This window comes from Pituophis catenifer, unplaced genomic scaffold (genome assembly GCF_029215685.1).
Source record: "Pituophis catenifer annectens isolate HBS135680 unplaced genomic scaffold, rPitCat1.0.hap2 SCAF_6, whole genome shotgun sequence".
Taxonomy (NCBI): domain Eukaryota; kingdom Metazoa; phylum Chordata; class Lepidosauria; order Squamata; family Colubridae; genus Pituophis; species Pituophis catenifer.
Window position 1 is genome coordinate 76063110 of NW_027256886.1, and position 18044 is coordinate 76081153.

The following is an 18044-nucleotide window of genomic DNA, read 5'->3' on the forward strand; positions in this document are numbered from 1 at the left end:
GGAGTGAAGTCTTACAGAAGAGGTTATAATCCCAAGTGTTCAATGTATGTTGCTTATCCAAGCAGCATGGTGGCCTAGTGGTGAAGATACTCATCTTCCACTCAGGAGGTTGAGAGTTCAATCCTCAGTAGCGGCAGATATTTCTCTCTAGAGCACAAAGAAAAAAATATCTGCTGTGAACTCTGCATGGCATCAGGAAGGGCATCCGGCCAGTAAATGCTCAGCTCCATCCAGTCCCCACCACCCCCAACTCTGCCCTGAATAATTAAGGGATTACACAGTCATAAAAAGGGAGAGTATATGTTGTTTATCCATCTGTGGAACAATTCAATTATTTGACAATAACAGAGCTGGAAGGCATCTTGCAGATCTTCTATCCAACTCCCTGCTCATGTAGTAAACCCTATACTATTGGATAGTGAAGATTTATTTTCACATTGTAAAGCATTATTTTATAGTTATTTTTCAATATTCAAATATCTATTTTTAATCCTTTTTACTTCTTTAAAAAAAACACCTCTTTAGTATTTAGCAATTTTATTCCTAATTCTAGATCCCCTGTAGTTATGAAGAAAACAGTCCTCTACCGCCTCAGCCAGCATCGTCAATATTTAGGGATGAAGGCAGTGGTGGGATTCAACTGGTTCGCACCACTTTGGCGGAACCGGTTGTTAAATTACTGGCTGGCCCCACCCCTCCCCTTCCAGAAGTCCCCCGCATCCCGCTTTGGTTCCCAGGAGGCTGCAGGGAGGCCTACTAGGGTCAAAATGGGGCGTGGGGGGTGCCCCCCCGGTGGCCCTTTTTTGCTCCCAGGGGGTGCAAGAGGCCGATTGCTGCCTGTCATACCCCCTGGCCACACCCACCATGGCCACGCCCACCCAGCTGGTCATTAGGGCAAAGAATTGGTTGTTAAATTATTTGAATCCCACCACTGGATGACGGTGATTGTAGTCCTATCACATCTGGGGAAGCAAACTCAGAAAAGACCAGCATTTCTATTCTACACAACAGTATTCAGTGTGGCTAGAAAGTGTAATATTGTGTAATACCATTAAAACCAATGTATTTAGTAATATTAATACTTCCTGGCACAGCAAGTCAAATTTATGTAAGAAACTCCTACATAACCCTTCCAAACATTACAGACCACATTTTGCAAAGTGAGTTTAATCAACTGCAGCAGTGGTGAAATTCATCCAGCTCTATCTGGATCGCGCGATCCAGTAGCGGCGGCGGCAGGAGGCTCCCCCCACCCGCCTGGATGTCATCACGTCCCGTTTTTGACCCTCTGCGCATGCGCAGAAAACTCTGTGCCAGTGATGGGTTTTACTTACCTTTGCTACCGGTTCTCTCACACCCGTGCTACTTCTGCACATGCGCAGAGCATATTTGATGATTTCCGGGCAGGTGGGCGGAGCCTCCCACCACCGCTACTACCAGTTCTCCCAAACCGGTGCAAACCGGAAGCAACCCACCACTGCTCTGCGCATGTGTGGAGGAGGCGCGCGCGCTCACCTTTGCGAATGTGAACTGCAGTCTCCAAAATATAGGACATGTCAATCAGCAAAGTGTCTTAACTCCAAAATTAAGTATTAATCTTAGCTTTTCTTATCGCATTCAGTCATTTCTATGTTTAAAGGACACAACTTGTACAGCTCTCATAATTGGGGAGGCAAATTTTTCAGTAGGTACTTCTTAAAACGGGCCTCCAGGTGGGACTTACAATGTTTTTAATCCCTTCTTGCCCTCTTTTCCTCCTCCAGGAAGTTGTGACGCTAGACGAAGAGACTTTAAACACACCTTGTTACTGCCAGCTGGAACCGAAGTGTTGCCATATCCTGCTAGAACAGCTTGGAACATACGTCCTGGTGGGAGAATCTTATTCTAGGTCTGCCATCAAGAGACTGCAGCTGGCCATCTTTGCTCCCACCCTCTGTACTTCATTGGAATACAATCTCAAAGTATATTGCTTGGAGGACACACCTGATGCTTTAAAGGTAATGCCTAGCTGAGGTTCTTCCTTCTTTCCCCTTCCCTGCCCTCTGTCCTATCAATAAATAATTCATACTTTTCTTGCACATACACAAACAGATTAATTAAGATTTCAGCAAGGCCTCCTCCATCTGGGGGTTCTCCCAATGTATTGGATTGTAATTCCAGATTTCCTAGTCCATTGCCTAAGCTGTCTGGGTGCGATATGAATTTTATGACAACTCACCTAGAGGACACTGAGTTATGGAAAGTGATTGCAGAACATATTTGTGATCCTATTAAGAAAATCCTCAGACCATAGAGGGCATTTTTCCTTCATGACATTGAATGATGAGTTGCTTATCTTAGACTCTGCAAAGTGATGTTTGCTCCGTACGGCTTTAACGGAGACCTGACATATGTATAATTACAAGGGGGGGAAAATCACAAATGTATCTCATATGGTTTTGTGGATCATACCAGCAATGGTGTAATTGGAATTGCGCTTTAATCATCTTTGCCTTGGCTTATCATCCACTATTAAATTTCACCAGCAGCCAGGCAATCACATTGCAGAAGTTGAAATGTAGATGCCTACAAGATCAACACAAAGTTTTACCAACTGAGCTATTTTCCATTGGTATATCTATAAGGCGCGGTGGCTCAATGGCTTAATGAAGATGGCGATGGTCTCAGCTCTGGCGGTTTGAGTCCTAGCAAGTGGGTGGTGGGATGAGCTCCCATTACTTGCCTCAGTTTATGCCCATTTTGCTGTTCGAAAGCATGTTCTATGTGAGTAGATAAAACAGGTAGCACATTGATGGGGAGACGAGCTGGTGCTCTGTGCAGGCAGGCAGATTCCTGATGGCTCTGAACATTCCCGGTTGTGCCACTGCTTGCAAGGCAGCTCCAGGAAGGGTAGAGCCCTTGGGTGAAGCTGAAGGAAAAGCCGCTCATCTTTCTCTCTGATGTAAAGCTGGCTTGCCCTCCTGTGGCACATCTTGGGAAGAACGCATTTCCTATAATAGGGTTGGTACCTTGGCAAGCCGTAGGTACTTAGTACTTTGCAATAGCATTGGGGTCTCCTGGCTACTGTAATAGTGCCATACGCTAATAATAATAATTGGTATATCTAGGTATGTCCTTCAATGAGACAAATAGAGGTGGATATCATTATTAGAGCTTTCCTACCAATCCAGACCCAAAAGCCTTCAAAACAGGACCTTCAGTTATTAGACCAACTTCCTCAGTCTATTGTCATTCTTTGTTTCACTGGACTCATCCCAATCTGTATGGCCAATGATTAAGGATTAGGTCATACATTTGTAACGGAGGAGGTAGACAGTATTAGATCTGGGAAATTTTGCATAAGACTCCATTTAAATTACATCAAGTAATACAAATAGATTTATATCTGAACCACCCTTACCTCCTGAAATGCACAAGAATCTAAGTTCCTAATAAATGTTCTAAATTTCTTTGTGTATTTTCATTAGGACCGGAGAAGGGGACGATGTGTCCCATAAACTAAAGATTAGTTCATCATGCGTAAAAGTTGCTGGATTTCTCTACGTATATTCTTGTGTTCCATAGAAATGGATTGAGTTTGCATAATATTACATATGCAAACAATTAAAGTGGTGATCGAAAGATTATCCATTTTTGAATTTTCATCTTTAAATACCTGCCCCTTTTAGAAACGCTTTAGTCTTTGTTTCCTACTTCTATACGGTTAGCTTTCCCGTATTTTTTTTAAAAGCTATAATAACTTATTCAAGAAAATTGGTTGCTAGTACTTCTTGTCCAGCTCTCTCGTTTGTACTTATTTTAGACTTCTCTGCCCCAAAGAAGTCTTGCTGATAATCCAAGCATGCAGTGTGATTTAGAAAAGTAGTGACTCAGGGGAACAAAACAGCCTGATGCAATGAGTTGAAAAGTGACCCAGAGTTTAGTTTCAATAATAAGTTCCTTTAACCCATTCCTTAGGGAGCAGCCCTGACATTTTCCATGAAGCTCCCAGGAGGAGAAAGGAAGTATTGCAGGACCTATTTTGTGTCCTAGTTTGAAGATTATAAGAAAAAGTAACTCTTAGTTTTTCATAGTTTTTTGCACAGCAAATACATTTTTCCTATTATTACTAATCAAACATTTTAGCAAGGGGTTCTCTGTCCAGTTGCTGGGTTAGCATAGTCATGGTGGGTGTGGCCAGTCAGCCTCCTGCACCACAGTGGGGGGAGCCCATTTTTGCCCTCCCCAGGCTCCAGAGGCTTTCCTCGAGCCTCCAGGAGGGCGAAAACGGTCTCCCGTTTCTGGCCTTCCCATACTTCCGGTAGGCCTGTTTTTCGCCTTCCCCGAGCCTCCGCACATGCCGTGCACTTACCTGCATCCAAAACGGGCCGTGTGGAGACTCCTGGGAGGAGTGGGGTGGGCGGGGCCAGCCAGGAGTGGGATTTGGGGGTTCTCCAAACTGCACAGAATCTTAGCTAGAGGTTCTCCCGAACCCCTGCGAACCCCCAGCAGCCCAGCCCTGTTACTCATGTAGATAATGTGTAGACTGCTAAATCTGATACACATATTAAGATGAAAGAAAAGAAAATGACAGCGTCCCAACGTAGACTGAATGGTGCTCTAGTAACGTATTGTAACTCCTTAACCTGAATATGAATATCTTGGAATATTGTTTTGTCAAATAGCTGACAACCTTAGGGAGATGGGGGAAAGGCTACAGAAAGGAAGAGTTACTACTTTGCTCTTTCATTGCTGCAGCCACGAGTACTATAATTTTCCTTGACCACTTCTCCCTGTTGCCCATAATATCAGCCGATAGATAGATAGATAGATAGATAGATAGATAGATAGATGATAGATAGATAGATAGATAGATAGATAGATAGATAGATAGATAGATAAAGATAGAGATAGATAGATAGATAGATAGATAGATAGATAGATAGATAGATGATAGATAGATAGATAGATAGATAGATAGATAGACAGACAGACAGACAGACAGACAGACAGACAGACAGACAGACAGACAGACAGACAGATACTAGGAGGATCACCATGTACAAATTATAATTTATATCCGATGACTTAGAAGATTCACCTATGAGTTTAACTTAGGCGTATACCCTAAAATTCTGTCCAGGAGTCTTTAGCAAAGATAAGGATAAGTCTAGGACTTCTCTACCCAATCATTAGCCTCTTCAATCAAGGAAAATTTGAGAAAGGAGATGAATTTTCCTGTTTAAAATATTTCTTAAGTCATCCAAGTCATAGACAAGAGCTGAAAATCACATTATTCCATTGCCTTTGACTTAGGATAAGAACCTTTCATAATCTACATTGCATACAGGTAGTTCTCAACTTACAACAGTTCATTTAGTGACCATTCCAAGTTACAATGGCACTGAAAAAAAGTGACTTATGGCCATTTTTCATACTTAACACCATTGCCGCATCCCCATGGTCACATGATCAAAATTCAGATGCTTGGCAACTGGTTCATATTTATGACGGTTGCAGTGTCCCGGGGTTATGTGATCAGCTTTTGCGAACTTCTGACATCTTGACCAAATGCTCTCTGATGGATGGCAATTTTGGATGTAGTAAACTGTATATCTGATTGTATCTGTTCAGGAAAACTGAATTAGCTACTTATTATGATCTTTCATCATAAGGAGGGATGCGGTGGCTCAGTGGCTAAGACACTGAGCTTGCCGATCGAAAGGTCAGCAGTTCAGTGGTTCGAATCCCTAGTGTTAACGCGTAACGGGGTGAGCTCCCGTTACTTGTCCCAGCTTCTACCAACCTAGCAGTTCGAAAGCATGTTAAAAAAATGCAAGTAGAAAAATAGGTGGGAAGGTAACAGCGTTCCGTGCGCCTTTGGCGTTTAGTCATGCCAGCCACATGACCACGGAGACGTCTTCGGACAGCGCTGGCTCTTCGGCTTTGAAACGGAGATGAGCACCGCCCCCTGGAGTCAGGAACGACTAGCACATATGTCCGAGGGGAACCTTTACCTTTATGATCCTTCAGTTGCACTTCAATTCCCTACTTTTCAGGGTTCAAGAGAAATATAAAAAAATGATTCATAATCCCTGTGTAAGTTGGTAGATAACCACTTAATGATGTGTCGAGCACATTCTTGGCCTGCAGAAGATTTCACATCAGTCTTTGGAGAAAAGATGTCAAATTGTACGACCGTGAGGAAGTCACTAGCCTGACGTGTTTGATGGCCGCTGCCAGTCTGTCTTGATTTGGTCAGGTTCTGGCCTAAATATGGGTCTTCTCTCTATAAGGTCTTCATCTAATTAATGTAATGGCATCATTTATCATTTTAACATCCCCTTCCAGCTTCCAATGTCAAGAGGTGATCTGAAGGCTATGGAACCAAGGAACGCACATTCTGATTTGCATTTGTATGTGACCCAGTCTGCCCTTGATAGCAAGTCACAAGTTAAACAAGTCCAGAATAGGTTTTCTTGTGGTTTTTAATATAGCCGAGTTTTCTTTGTGATCAAAGTGTAAAGGCCAGTTATGAAGAAACCACCAGAAACTGCTTAGTTGCTATTCCTCTGAAAATACCTATTGTCAAGTTATTTTCAAAGCCTATCAATAATGTTAGCACCACTTTGCATGCCTAATGAAAGTGACCTATCATTCTTAATGAAGTATAAATCTCCATCTGCCTCCATCTACCAACCAGAGTGATTAGTTCCAGCAATCAACACACCAAGCTGGTATTTCGGGCGTTATTGTGTTGTGCGTTTTAACCTTGATGTCACAACTGGCACTCAACCTCTCCACTCCCATCCCAACCCCCAGGTTAAAATAGCTTTTTTAAAAAAAAAGGAGTCTGGAAATTATCTTTTTCCATTTTTAATAAAGGACATGGCTCAAGAAATCAAAGGTTGTAATGGTTATATACGAGGAATGGAGGTGAATGCCTTCAGGCAATGAGCTCTACCTGTTCGCTCCTCAAATAAAGCTTTGATCAGGATAACGTTGTGAAGGTTGCAAATATAACATGGGTGCTTTCATTATTGCTATTTTTTATTATTATTTTTAGGGAAGGGAGAAAACTGCATTATGAAGAAGACTATGTAAATGAGCTGAAATAAATAAGTCATAATGAGATTATTGATGTTCCCAAGTGAACATTGGTTTGGTTTGAGTTATGGCACATGAGGGCATGGCATACTAGTATAGCTGGATGGGATTGAGTTAAATTTAGCATCTGCACGTTTGACAGGCTTTAGAGCAGGGCACTCCAAACTTGGCAACTTTTAAGACTGGTGGACTTCAACTCCCAGAATTCCGCAGCCAGCAGGGCTGGCTGGAGAATTCTGGGAGTTGAAGTCCACCAGTCTTAAAAGTTGCCAAGTTTGAAGAGCTCTGCTTTAGAGCATTAGAGAAGGTTGCAAAGTATTAGGGGATACCAGGTGCCCAAGATAGGCAAAGTCAAGTACTCTTAGAGCACGGATGTCAAACTCAATTTCATTGAGAGCCGCATCAGCGTTGTGTTTGACCTCGGGGGGGGGGGGGATGGAGGGGGCGTGGCCAGAATGGGCATGGCCAGCTTGGCATCACTCATGCTGGGGACGCCTGTGATGGCCCAAGCATTCTGCCAGAGAAAACGGACTTCTGAGCTCCGTTTTCGGATGTGATGGCCTCCTGCAACCTTCTGCCAATGTGGCCCTCCCAAGCTCCATTTTCGCTGGCAGAGGCACCGCGGGCCACTCCTTCCCTGGTTCCAGGTTGGCCCCATGGGCCAGATCTAAGCACCCCACAGGCCAGATTTGGCCCCTGGGCCTTGAGTTTGATACCCCTGTCTTAGAGAGAGAGAGAGAGAGAGAGAGACCTTGCTGTTAACTTGCTCAAACATTTATTGACTTATTCAAAGAGATATCAAGATGCATTTTGTAGACTGCTGGAAATTCACATGTATCAAATACTCCAACAAGCATGGAAACTCAAACTGGAAAACCTAGAAATACAAAGAGTCACATACATCAGCTCTCTTCAACCTGGCATCTCCTGTCTCAATTGGAACAGGATTTCCCAAACTTTGAAGGTTAGTTTGGCCTTGTTAGACGGAAGTTCTGGGAACTGCCTATCTGGAAGATGCCTCTGAGGAAGGCTATTACAGGATATATTTATACACCAGCTGTCATGAACTGCAGTCCATTTCATGTCTCTTCTCTGTCTCACCTATTTTGTGTCACTTTCCCAATTAAATTGCTTTCTTTTTAACTTTTCGGTGTTTTTGCTTTTGTTTTGTTTGTCCCATAGGAAGTGCTTGAAATAGAAAGGACTCTTGGCGGCTATCTGTTAGAAGAGCCCAAGCCTCTACTGTTTAAGGACAGTTATCACAATTTGCGCCTCTCAGTTCATGACATCCCTCATTCACTTTGGAGGAGCAAACTCCTAGCCAAATATCAGGTGAGTGCTTTACTGTCACTTGAACAACAGACTAAGAGTGATTTCATAGGGCCATGATGGCGAGCCTATGGCACGCGTGCCAGTGGTGAAATCTAAATTTTTTTACTACCGGTTCTGTGAGTGTGGCTTGGTGGGCGTGGCGTGGCTTGATGGGCATGGCTTGGTGGGCATGGCAGGGGAAGGATACTGCAAAATCTCCATTCCTTCCCCACTCCTGGGGGAAGGATACTGCAAAATCTCCATTCCCACCCCACTCTGGGCCAGCCAGAAGTGGTATTTGCTGGTTCTCCAAACTACTCAAAATTTCTGCTACTGGTTCTCCAGAACCTGTCAGAACCTGCAGGATTTCATCCCTGACACGTGCCCAAAGTGGCACCCAGAGCCATGTCGCCTGGCACGCACTGCACCACCCATTCCTATTCCAGATTTCGGACGTGCAAGCATGCATGACGATCAGCTGGCCTTTGTGTGTGCGGCAGTGCTGGAAACTGGAAAAGTTGGTCTTCCATTTTCCTCTGTGATCGTGCACACCAGCCAGCTGATTGTCACGCGTGCATTTGTGCCAGAAACCTGGAAGACTAGCTGGCCGGCACGTATGTGTGCCAGAAACCGGAAGTTTATTGTCGGGCAATAGGCAGCTCCTATTCTGGGTTGTGGCCCAGACAACCGCACACGCACTCTCCCTTTTTGGCACTCAGGGCTGAAAAGGTTCACTGGTCAGTGTTCCAGAAAAACCCCAACTCCAAGTAAAGACTCTGAAGCAACATTTTTCAAAGTTCTGTTTACTAGAATAGGTAAACTGGCACATCTGGGAAAACCCGAATCTGAGAGGTCCAGGTTTTTCCTCAGTAAATCAAAACCCTCAAAACCATCCCCTCACTCCTCAGTCGATCACATGCTCCAATCAATGTCCGTCCCATCTCGACTCAGCACTCTGACCACTCCTTCTCCAGATGCCGGATCGCCCTGACCTTGACCAACAGGAAGAATGCTATTATGTCTACAGACAACCCCTCTACTAAACCCCCCTCCTACTTTCCCACACATGAGAAGGTAGCAGCATCGAAGCTTCCGGCCTAATATGGCTTCCAAAGCTGAGATCGCCATCACATCAAAGGGCCTCCTTTGAAATCAACCTTCCTGATGGCTTTGCAAAATTTTCCCACTGCTCTAAAAATACATTCATTAACACATTTCGTTTTCCAAGGTGACTCATAGGAGTCTTTTAGTAGATGGTTCCCAGGAACATGAACACCCAGAAAGCCATTATGTAAACAGCCAGTTGCAATCTCCATCATTATTAGTAAAGAGACTTGTCTTCCTGCTGTATCATAGAAAGAATGTCAGAAAAACTTCTTCACCTGCAAATATCTTGGATTTAAGTGGGAAAGAGTTGCTGAGATTCTCATAACCTCATCCCATTCATCTCAATAAATGTTGCTAAAAACAGTCTGTGAGACTCATGCTTGGAAAGTGGTGGGTATTGCCCCCGGTTCGGACCGGTTCGCAAGAACCGGTAGTAAAACCGGTGGGAGGCCCCTCCCACTGCCCCAGATGTTATCATTGGCGATCTGTGCATGCGCGAATGAAGCGAGCGAGTGTGCATGATCCCATTGCGAACCAGTAGTAAAGATAAGTAGAACCCACCCCTGAATGTTCCAATATCTAAGGGTCTGCCACAAAGAAGAGGGAGTCAAGCTATTCTCCAAAGCTATTTTCCAACCTTGGCAACTTTACGACTTGTAGACTTCAACTCAGGGGTGAAATCCAGCAGGTTCTAACAGGTTCTAGAGAACCAGTAACAGAAATTTTGAGTAGTTTGGAGAACCGTCAAATGCCACCTCTGGCTGGCCCCAGAGTGGGGTGGGAATGGAGATTTTGCAATATCCTTCCCCCAGGAGGGGAAGGAATCGAGATTTTGCAATATCCTTTCCCTGCCATGCCCACCAAGCCACGCCCACAGAACCGGTAGGGAAAAATTTTGGATTTCACCCCTGCTTCAACTCCCAGTATTCCTCAGCCAGCTGACTGAGGAATTCTGGGAGTTGAAGTCCACAAGTCGTAAAGTTGCCAAGGTTGGAAACTCTTGCTCCAAAGCACCTGAAGGCAGGACAAGAAGCAACGGATGGAAACTAATCAAGGAGAGAACCAACTTAGAACCAAGGAGAAATTTCCTGACAGTTAGAACAATTAGCCAGTGGAATGACTTGCCTCCAGAAGTTGTGGATGCTCCAGCGCTGGAAGTTTTTAAGAAGAGATTGGAGAACCATTTGTATGAAATTATATAGAGTTTCTTGCTAAAGCAGGAGGTTGGACTAGAAAACTTCTTAATTCTATTATTCTTCCAATTCTATTATTCTGTTAGACACTTTCAGTTTTAGGCACTGCCAAAGATCCTGACAAGTTTTTAATCTTGTACATTGGCAAGATTAGAAATATATATATTTACTGATTATCTCAGAAGACTTTGACTTACATGCCTGCCACATCCTTTCCTTCTTCCATGTTTCATAATTCCATCTTGTCCCTTTGCTTCTCCATTCTCCCGTACAACTAAGATGCATGTTCTATAATTACTTGGAAGGAAGACAAGTATGAATGTAAGTGCCCCACCCCAATGCCATATAAATGCAATAAAGGATGTGCCATGCCAAACTTCTTCATCCTGTAAAACTGGGTTGTGAATTCCAGCTGAAACCAATCTGGAAATTTCTCCTCTGTAGCTCAGAGCAGCCCAATTGACTTATATCAAACACTTACCTTATTCAACACAGTATTCTCTACAGTGACCACTGTCAGTTATCACTGGGGAGCCCACAAGTAAGCAATCACTTAGCATCTAGTAAACAAGAGAGAGCCCTTCAATCAAACTACCATCTAAAGACTCTAAACCATGGGTGAAATTCACTTACCTTTGCTACCGGTTCGCAAATGTGAGCGCGCGCCAGTGGTGGATTGCTCCCGGTTCGGTCTGGTTCTTGCAAACTGGTAAGAAATGATGGCAGGAGGCTCCGCCCACTCTCCCGGACATGATCATGAATGATTTGTGCATGCACAGAAGCGCACACAAGCGCTCCTGTTGCAAACCGGAAGTGGAGGTAAGTAGAACCCACCCCTGTCACGTGCACCTCCTCCACGCATGCGCAGAGCCTTGATGACAGGACATGATGACATCCGGGCAGGTGGGCAGAGCCTCCCGCCACCTGCGCTACCACTTCACCCCGAGCCATAGAGAACCAGCTGAATTTCACCACTGCTCTAAACCTTGTTCTTTGCTTCTGCTTGCCTGGAATTTGATATGAAGTGAAAATACACAGGATTGTTTTTGTTTAGGGTCTGGTTTTTTTTTTTTAAAGGACCCATCTGTAAATTTCCAGAGTGGTGACATGTTGTGGCACACATTTGTTCATCTTTTCTGTTACTTTTCTATTTCCTTCAGGAAATCCCTTTCTATCACATTTGGAGTGGTAGTCAGAGAGCACTACACTGCACCTTCAGTCTTGAGAGATACAGCCCAGCTACTGCAGAACTTACTTGCAAAATCTGTGTTCGGCAAGTTGAAGGAGAAGGGCAGATATTTCAATTACATATTACACTTGGAGAGGTAAGCAAGGGGAACTCGGATAAGAAAAGCAAATGAATGAATGAAAGAGACAAAAGGAACAGGATATTTAATAATGGGCCTAGTACAGGGGTGAAATGCTACTGGTTTGGACCGGTTTGCCTGAACCGGTAGTAATAAAAGCTACAGGTTCGGGCAAACTGGTAGTAAAAAAAAATGCTACCAGTTCAGACAAACCGGTATTTCCAATGATCAGCTGTGCCGCGTGATTTATATTATCCTGCTTTCTAGTGAATCTAAATCGTGCGGCACAGCTGTTTCCCCCCCTTGCTGTTCTACTTACCTTAGAAAAGGCTTCATAATCCTCCTTTATCAGTGCTGCGCGGTAGCACCTGCGATGCGCCTGTGTGGAAAGCGCGAATTTGGCACGCACCACGCATGCGCATGCACAGCAAACAGGTAGCGAAGCGAACTGGTAGCAGACTTCAGAACATTTCATCCCTGGCCTAGTAGTTTCTCTGAAACATTATATTGGCCAGATACAATCGGTAAAATATGCGCTAATGTTCATGTTAGGTTCCTCTAATGCAGCAGTTCTCAACTTTAAGATGAATGGATTTCAATTCCCACAATTCCTTAGTCAGCATTCTAGTTGGGGAATTTTAGGAGTTGGAGTCCACACAACTTAAATTTACCAATATTGAGAAACACTGCTCTAATGTTTAATTTCAGCCACGACTCACTTCCACTTCTGCTGTTCCAAATATCATTACTATTATATGGGCAGTTAAAGAAAATCATATTTCTTATTGTCTGCTAACATCTCTTTGATACATCCATCCCTATTCTACTGGATATTAACAATATAGCCTGTTCTTTCATGTAACTCTTTCTGCTTGTGTATCTGGCTCACACAACCTATTGGAAATTTTAAATATCCATTTCAGTGTTTTTATTTTAATTCTGGACAAAGTATTATTGCTGAAACTTTTTCGGAAAGCTCAAGAACCAAGAAGAGGGTAGTAACTATTTAAATCTCAGCCCTGAGGCCTTCCTGTACTTCTGAGATCATGGGTGTTTAGCCAGTTACATACAGATTTGTATTTCCTATTAAAGTTGTGGTAGGAAGTGCATTATTGAAAACATTTCAAAACCAACCAACCAACCTCCCTTCCCCCTGCAGGCTAATTTGAGATTCCTGTCCTAATCTCGAAGGCCCATTATAGTTCAGCCATGCATGGCATTATTAGATAGCTGTTTCCTTCTGCACTCACTGAGGCAGGATAATTTGATGGTGCTGTGAAGATCACCATTTATTTTTAAGACATGATACCCTTCACGTTCCTATTATTTTGGTTTTTAGCATTTGGTAGTTTGCCTAGTGCGTTTTACTGACTGCTTTTTTTTTTCCCTCTCAAATGCTTCTGACTTTGTTTGCCTAGTACATGGCAAACAAACAAAACAAAAAAATTCAAAATTTTGTTCTGCGGCAGAAGCAAAGCCACAGCTAATGTAATTAGAGGGTGAGTTGTGCTGGCAAATATTTAACAACCAATTTTGCCGGCTTCATTGCTGTTGCTGGCCACCAAACAGCTGATCAGCATACTGGGAATCCTGGCTCAGTTCTCCTCTAAACAGGCTTGCAAAATTCCAGAAAATGTAAACATCAGTACTCACAAGCCAGTAGAAGCCAGCTCCAATAGTATTGTGTACTGGTTGCAACGAAACAAGATGGGACCATTTTCACACGTGAAGCTGATATGGGCAGCTGCGGGCTGCTGCCGGTTCGGACCAGTTCTAGCAAACCGGTAGTTCCAACCATCAGCTAGCCCCACCCACCCGAACCTGCCCTATCCTGTCCTATATTTCCTTCTTTCTGGCTCAGCTGATTCACACGGCACAGCTGATTTCCACACCTCCGCTGTTCTACTGACTGGGGCTGCCTTAGAAGTTAAGCAGCTGAGCTTCAAATTGCTGTATTTTGAACACTGCGCTCAAGTGCGTTAGTGCATCATAGAACCGGTTGTTAAACTAGTTGCAGTCCACCACTGGATATGGGCCTTTAAACTTTTCTTGTGTTACTTCTCTAGATGTTTGTCCATTGTTTCAGTGACTAAAAACCAAAACAGAAACATTTGTTGTATGCACAAATCTATATATGCCTCCCAGCAAATACAGTATGTGGTTTCTGGTTATAGTGAATCTTTCAATATCCATGTTGAAAGTGCCAGAAGGCAGACCAATTGTGGCCTGAGAATATTGTTTGCTTTTTCTAGCACATATTATGGATCATGGTTGTCATTGATCTTGAGAGGTTATGAGACAGTTTGGGATCCATAAATGATAAGATGGAGCTTATCACGTTTTTAAAAAATGCCAACTTTATCCAATTAATCACTGCCTCCTGTTTTGTTTTGTTATAAGAGCTCCAGTTCCTTTTACATAATAATATATACTAATTATTTGCATAACAACAAATTTATCTAATCAGCAAAATCCAAAGTCACCGTTTTATTTATTTATTTATTTATTTATTTGGTCCACCTCAAGCACAAAGTCCAGAAGCGGTTTCCAAGTGGAAACAAAGTTATCTATATTCTTTTCTTTAATTAAAGCAGTCAATTTAGCCATCTCTGCTAACTTCATTAGCTTTTGCAGCCAGTCATCTGTTGTAGGATTTAAAATATCTTTCCATTTTTGTGCATAGAACTATATAAAAGTAAAAAATTGAGACTGTATGTTATTAGCCTATTCTACTAAAAAGAGTCAGAAGTCAATGCTTTTCTTTCTTTTTCCTATTTTCCTCTACACTTTTTCCTCTTCCCGTTTCCCTCCCTTACTTTCCCATTGTTTTCATTTTTCTTCGTGTTTTATATTTTGGTAAACTAATAAAAATTTCAAATTTCAAAGAACTCCAGCTCCTTTGATGCCTTGCGGTCCTACGCTGGCGGTGCCATGACAACCCAGCTTGGACCACACGCCTTCAAGATTCCTCTGTCCATACGGCAGAAAATCTGCAACAGTCTTGATGCTCCTAACTCTAGAGGGAATGACTGGCGGCTCCTTGCCCAAAAGCTTTCCATGGATCGGTGAGTTTTACTTCAATGCTTTGATTGCCCCACAGGAATTAAACCAGCCAAGGAAGTTGGTTAATTTGCATTCATTGTATTCTTTGAAGTTGTTTGGTCATTTAAGCCCCTAACTTGCACTGTTGAGAACCAGTTCATTTAGATGCCGTAATTTGGCTTAATGATATGATGTGATGAATAGCTTATGGTGCCACCTACATTGCTTTTACCCATTTTGCCAATATCAGAATTCCTGCCTACAATACTGAAGGGGTTTATGAAGTCACTGGTGGAGTTTTACTAGTAGGCCAAGACCCAAAGATGCTTTTCCAAAAAGCAACTGGACTTTGTATATCCTTGAAGACGTTTCGCTTCTCATCCAAGTTCTCATCCAAGTTCTTGGATGAGAAGCATGTTTTTCAAGGAAAAACAAAGTCTACTTGCCTTTTGAAAAAGCATCTTTGGGACAACCATGACTTGGATGACTGAGAATCTCCTTGGACATTTTAGGAGGCCAAGAAGCGATAGTCAACATAACCACTTTGATTAGAAACAGAGATACAAATGGATCCAACTTTGATGATGTTCTGGAGATGTTTGAATACCTGGGCATTCTCCCTGGGCTTGGAGTAGTTATGGCACCTGTAAGGTCCTTTTTCTTTTGATATATATGGTTAGTTCTCCTAGATGTGCAGTTTTTATTTTTTGCTTTCATTTTCCCCTCCTTTTTTAAAGTGTGGGCTGCCATAAGATATATGAGGTCAGGCAGCCTCTAAGTCATAAATAGAACTACCACCGTGTTTCCCCCAAAATAAGACCGGGTCTTATATTAATTTTTGCTCCAAAAAATGCATTAGGGCTTACTTTCTGGTCAGGTCTTATTTTGTGGGGAAATACAGTACTAAATGCATCCATTTGGCTGACAATCTTATCTGGGACTTATTTTGGGGGTAGGGCTTATATTACAAGCATCCTGAAAAATCATGCTAGGACTTATTTTCTGGTTGGGTCTTATTTTTGGGGAAACCGGGTACAAAGGCACAAAAAGTAGATTAAGTTCAACAGTCCTTCTTGAACAAGATTATCTGTGTTTAATTTTCAAAGGCTGGTCTTAAAACTATAAGGTTGTAAACAGTTCCCATCCAGATTACCTGTGACAATATCTCTTTTAATATTTATCAATCTGGACCCGCCACAACATCAAGAAAGGGCCTCTTGTATGGTTCAGCAGATGGCTGCCTGGGTTTGGTAATAACCTTCTCGGCAATGGAATGTCTTTCCCATAATATTCACCTGAAGCCTACACTCTAGCATTTTTAGCCTCAAATCAACTTTTTTTGCAGTCAAATGTTTCAGGAAATGTTTTAAAGTCAATTTGGAGATCATCAGGGCTTTCTTATTCTTTTTTAAATTGTTGGTTGAACTTTATTCAATTGCTCTATAGTTGAACAGTTGTACGAGTGATGTGCAGTTGTAATGGAAGTTTTAACACCATTGCCATTTATGGATTTCATGTTTTACACTTTACAAACTAGAACAGACCCCTACTGGATGTACAGAATGGAAACTCTGAAAATACACTCCTACATAATAAAATCCGTTCTCAAGAGAATCTAAGAGTAGTAGAATTGGGCAGAAACACTATATAATATTCTTTCCCCACTTTGCATTCTTCATATTATTATGGCTTTAAATATATATATTTTTGTCAGCTTGCCTGTAATTATAAAAAGAAAAAAATAGGAACTTAAACATAGAAATTGGTTAATAAATTAGCTGAGCTTATAAGATGTGTGAATGCATTTACCTTTGGTTGCCCATCGTTACTTAGCTTTTATTATTTTTGTTATTTTATTTTTATTATATGATATTTTTTGCTGTATCAGTCACCAGAGTTGGTTTGTGAGATGGATGGCTAGATAAACCTAAATCATCATCATCACCAGCCCAAAGTTACAATTGCTTGGAAATAAATCCTACTGAATTCTAAAGCAATTTATTTATATTATTGGGCTGTGCTTTCACTTGAACAACGTTTACCTGGAGTCCTAGATGTATATGAAGAATTATTTCAAACGTTCCTTGAAATAATGTTTATAAATCCTAAAGGCAGTATGATGCAGTTGTTATGTTTTAGCTGATTTATTGACAGGGGATGCTTAAATAAAACATTTCATCCCCATGATTTTTCCTTGGTCCTTAATATTTTTATTTTATAGTCTCATATTTTCCTCCACTGGCCTTCTTACAAAAACCACTTTGGTCCTGAAAATAATTATGATTTCAGGGCTCTGGTTTCATGGCGGTATGGATTTAATCAGGGTGCTAGTCTGCTTATGTGAACAATGGCTTCAGAACAGAATATTTCAATAATATTGAAGATTGATGCTGAAGGTCAAAGTTGATATTTATAAGCTCTCCTACTCTCTATCTTATTTAGGTACCTAAATTTCTTTGCCACCAAAGCCAGCCCAACGGGGGTGATCCTGGACTTATGGGAAGCTCAACATCAAGACGATGGAGATCTTAACACTCTGGCTAGTGCCTTGGAAGAGATGGGCAAGAGTGAGATGCTGGTTGTCATGGCAACAGAAGGAGAGTGTTGATGCAGCTGTTGGAGACTTCCAGCCACGTGGAGGATTGAGTAAGAGAGGGACAGGAAAAAAAAAACTTAAAGAGAAAAAAAAGCTCTTTGGAACCAGTGGGAAACAGTTGCAAAGAAGGAGCAGAGCCAAGGCGCTGAAGGATTCAACTCAGGTTCCTTCTCCTTCTCATACTCCTCCCTCCTGAAATCACAATCAGCCTTAGAAATTGCGGAGTTTACAAGCAATCCAAGTGTTAAAGACTCCTTCCTCCTATTCCTCACAGCCTTTGGATTACAGCTTGAAAGCAATGCATCATTGCTAATGGTGACCACAGCCTCAGGCAGCAGTGTCTTCTCCAAATCTCTGTTGTCTCTTGTGTGGCTTATTTATGAGGGCTGCTGGAATCTGGGC

General features: G+C 42.4%; 1 protein-coding gene across 1 annotated transcript in view; it reads left to right on the forward strand.

Annotated features, from left to right (window-relative positions):
- UNC5B (unc-5 netrin receptor B) overlaps positions 1-17744 on the forward strand; it is a 261952-nt gene extending 244208 nt beyond the window's left edge. Inside the window, exons 13-17 of the mRNA XM_070944943.1 lie at positions 1764-1997; positions 8269-8418; positions 11858-12022; positions 14891-15069; positions 17489-17744. Coding sequence (XP_070801044.1) covers positions 1764-1997; positions 8269-8418; positions 11858-12022; positions 14891-15069; positions 17489-17654 — 894 coding nt within the window. The 3' untranslated portion in view covers positions 17655-17744. The remainder of the gene's footprint in view (positions 1-1763; positions 1998-8268; positions 8419-11857; positions 12023-14890; positions 15070-17488) is intronic.
- Positions 17745-18044: the final 300 nt, after the last annotated feature.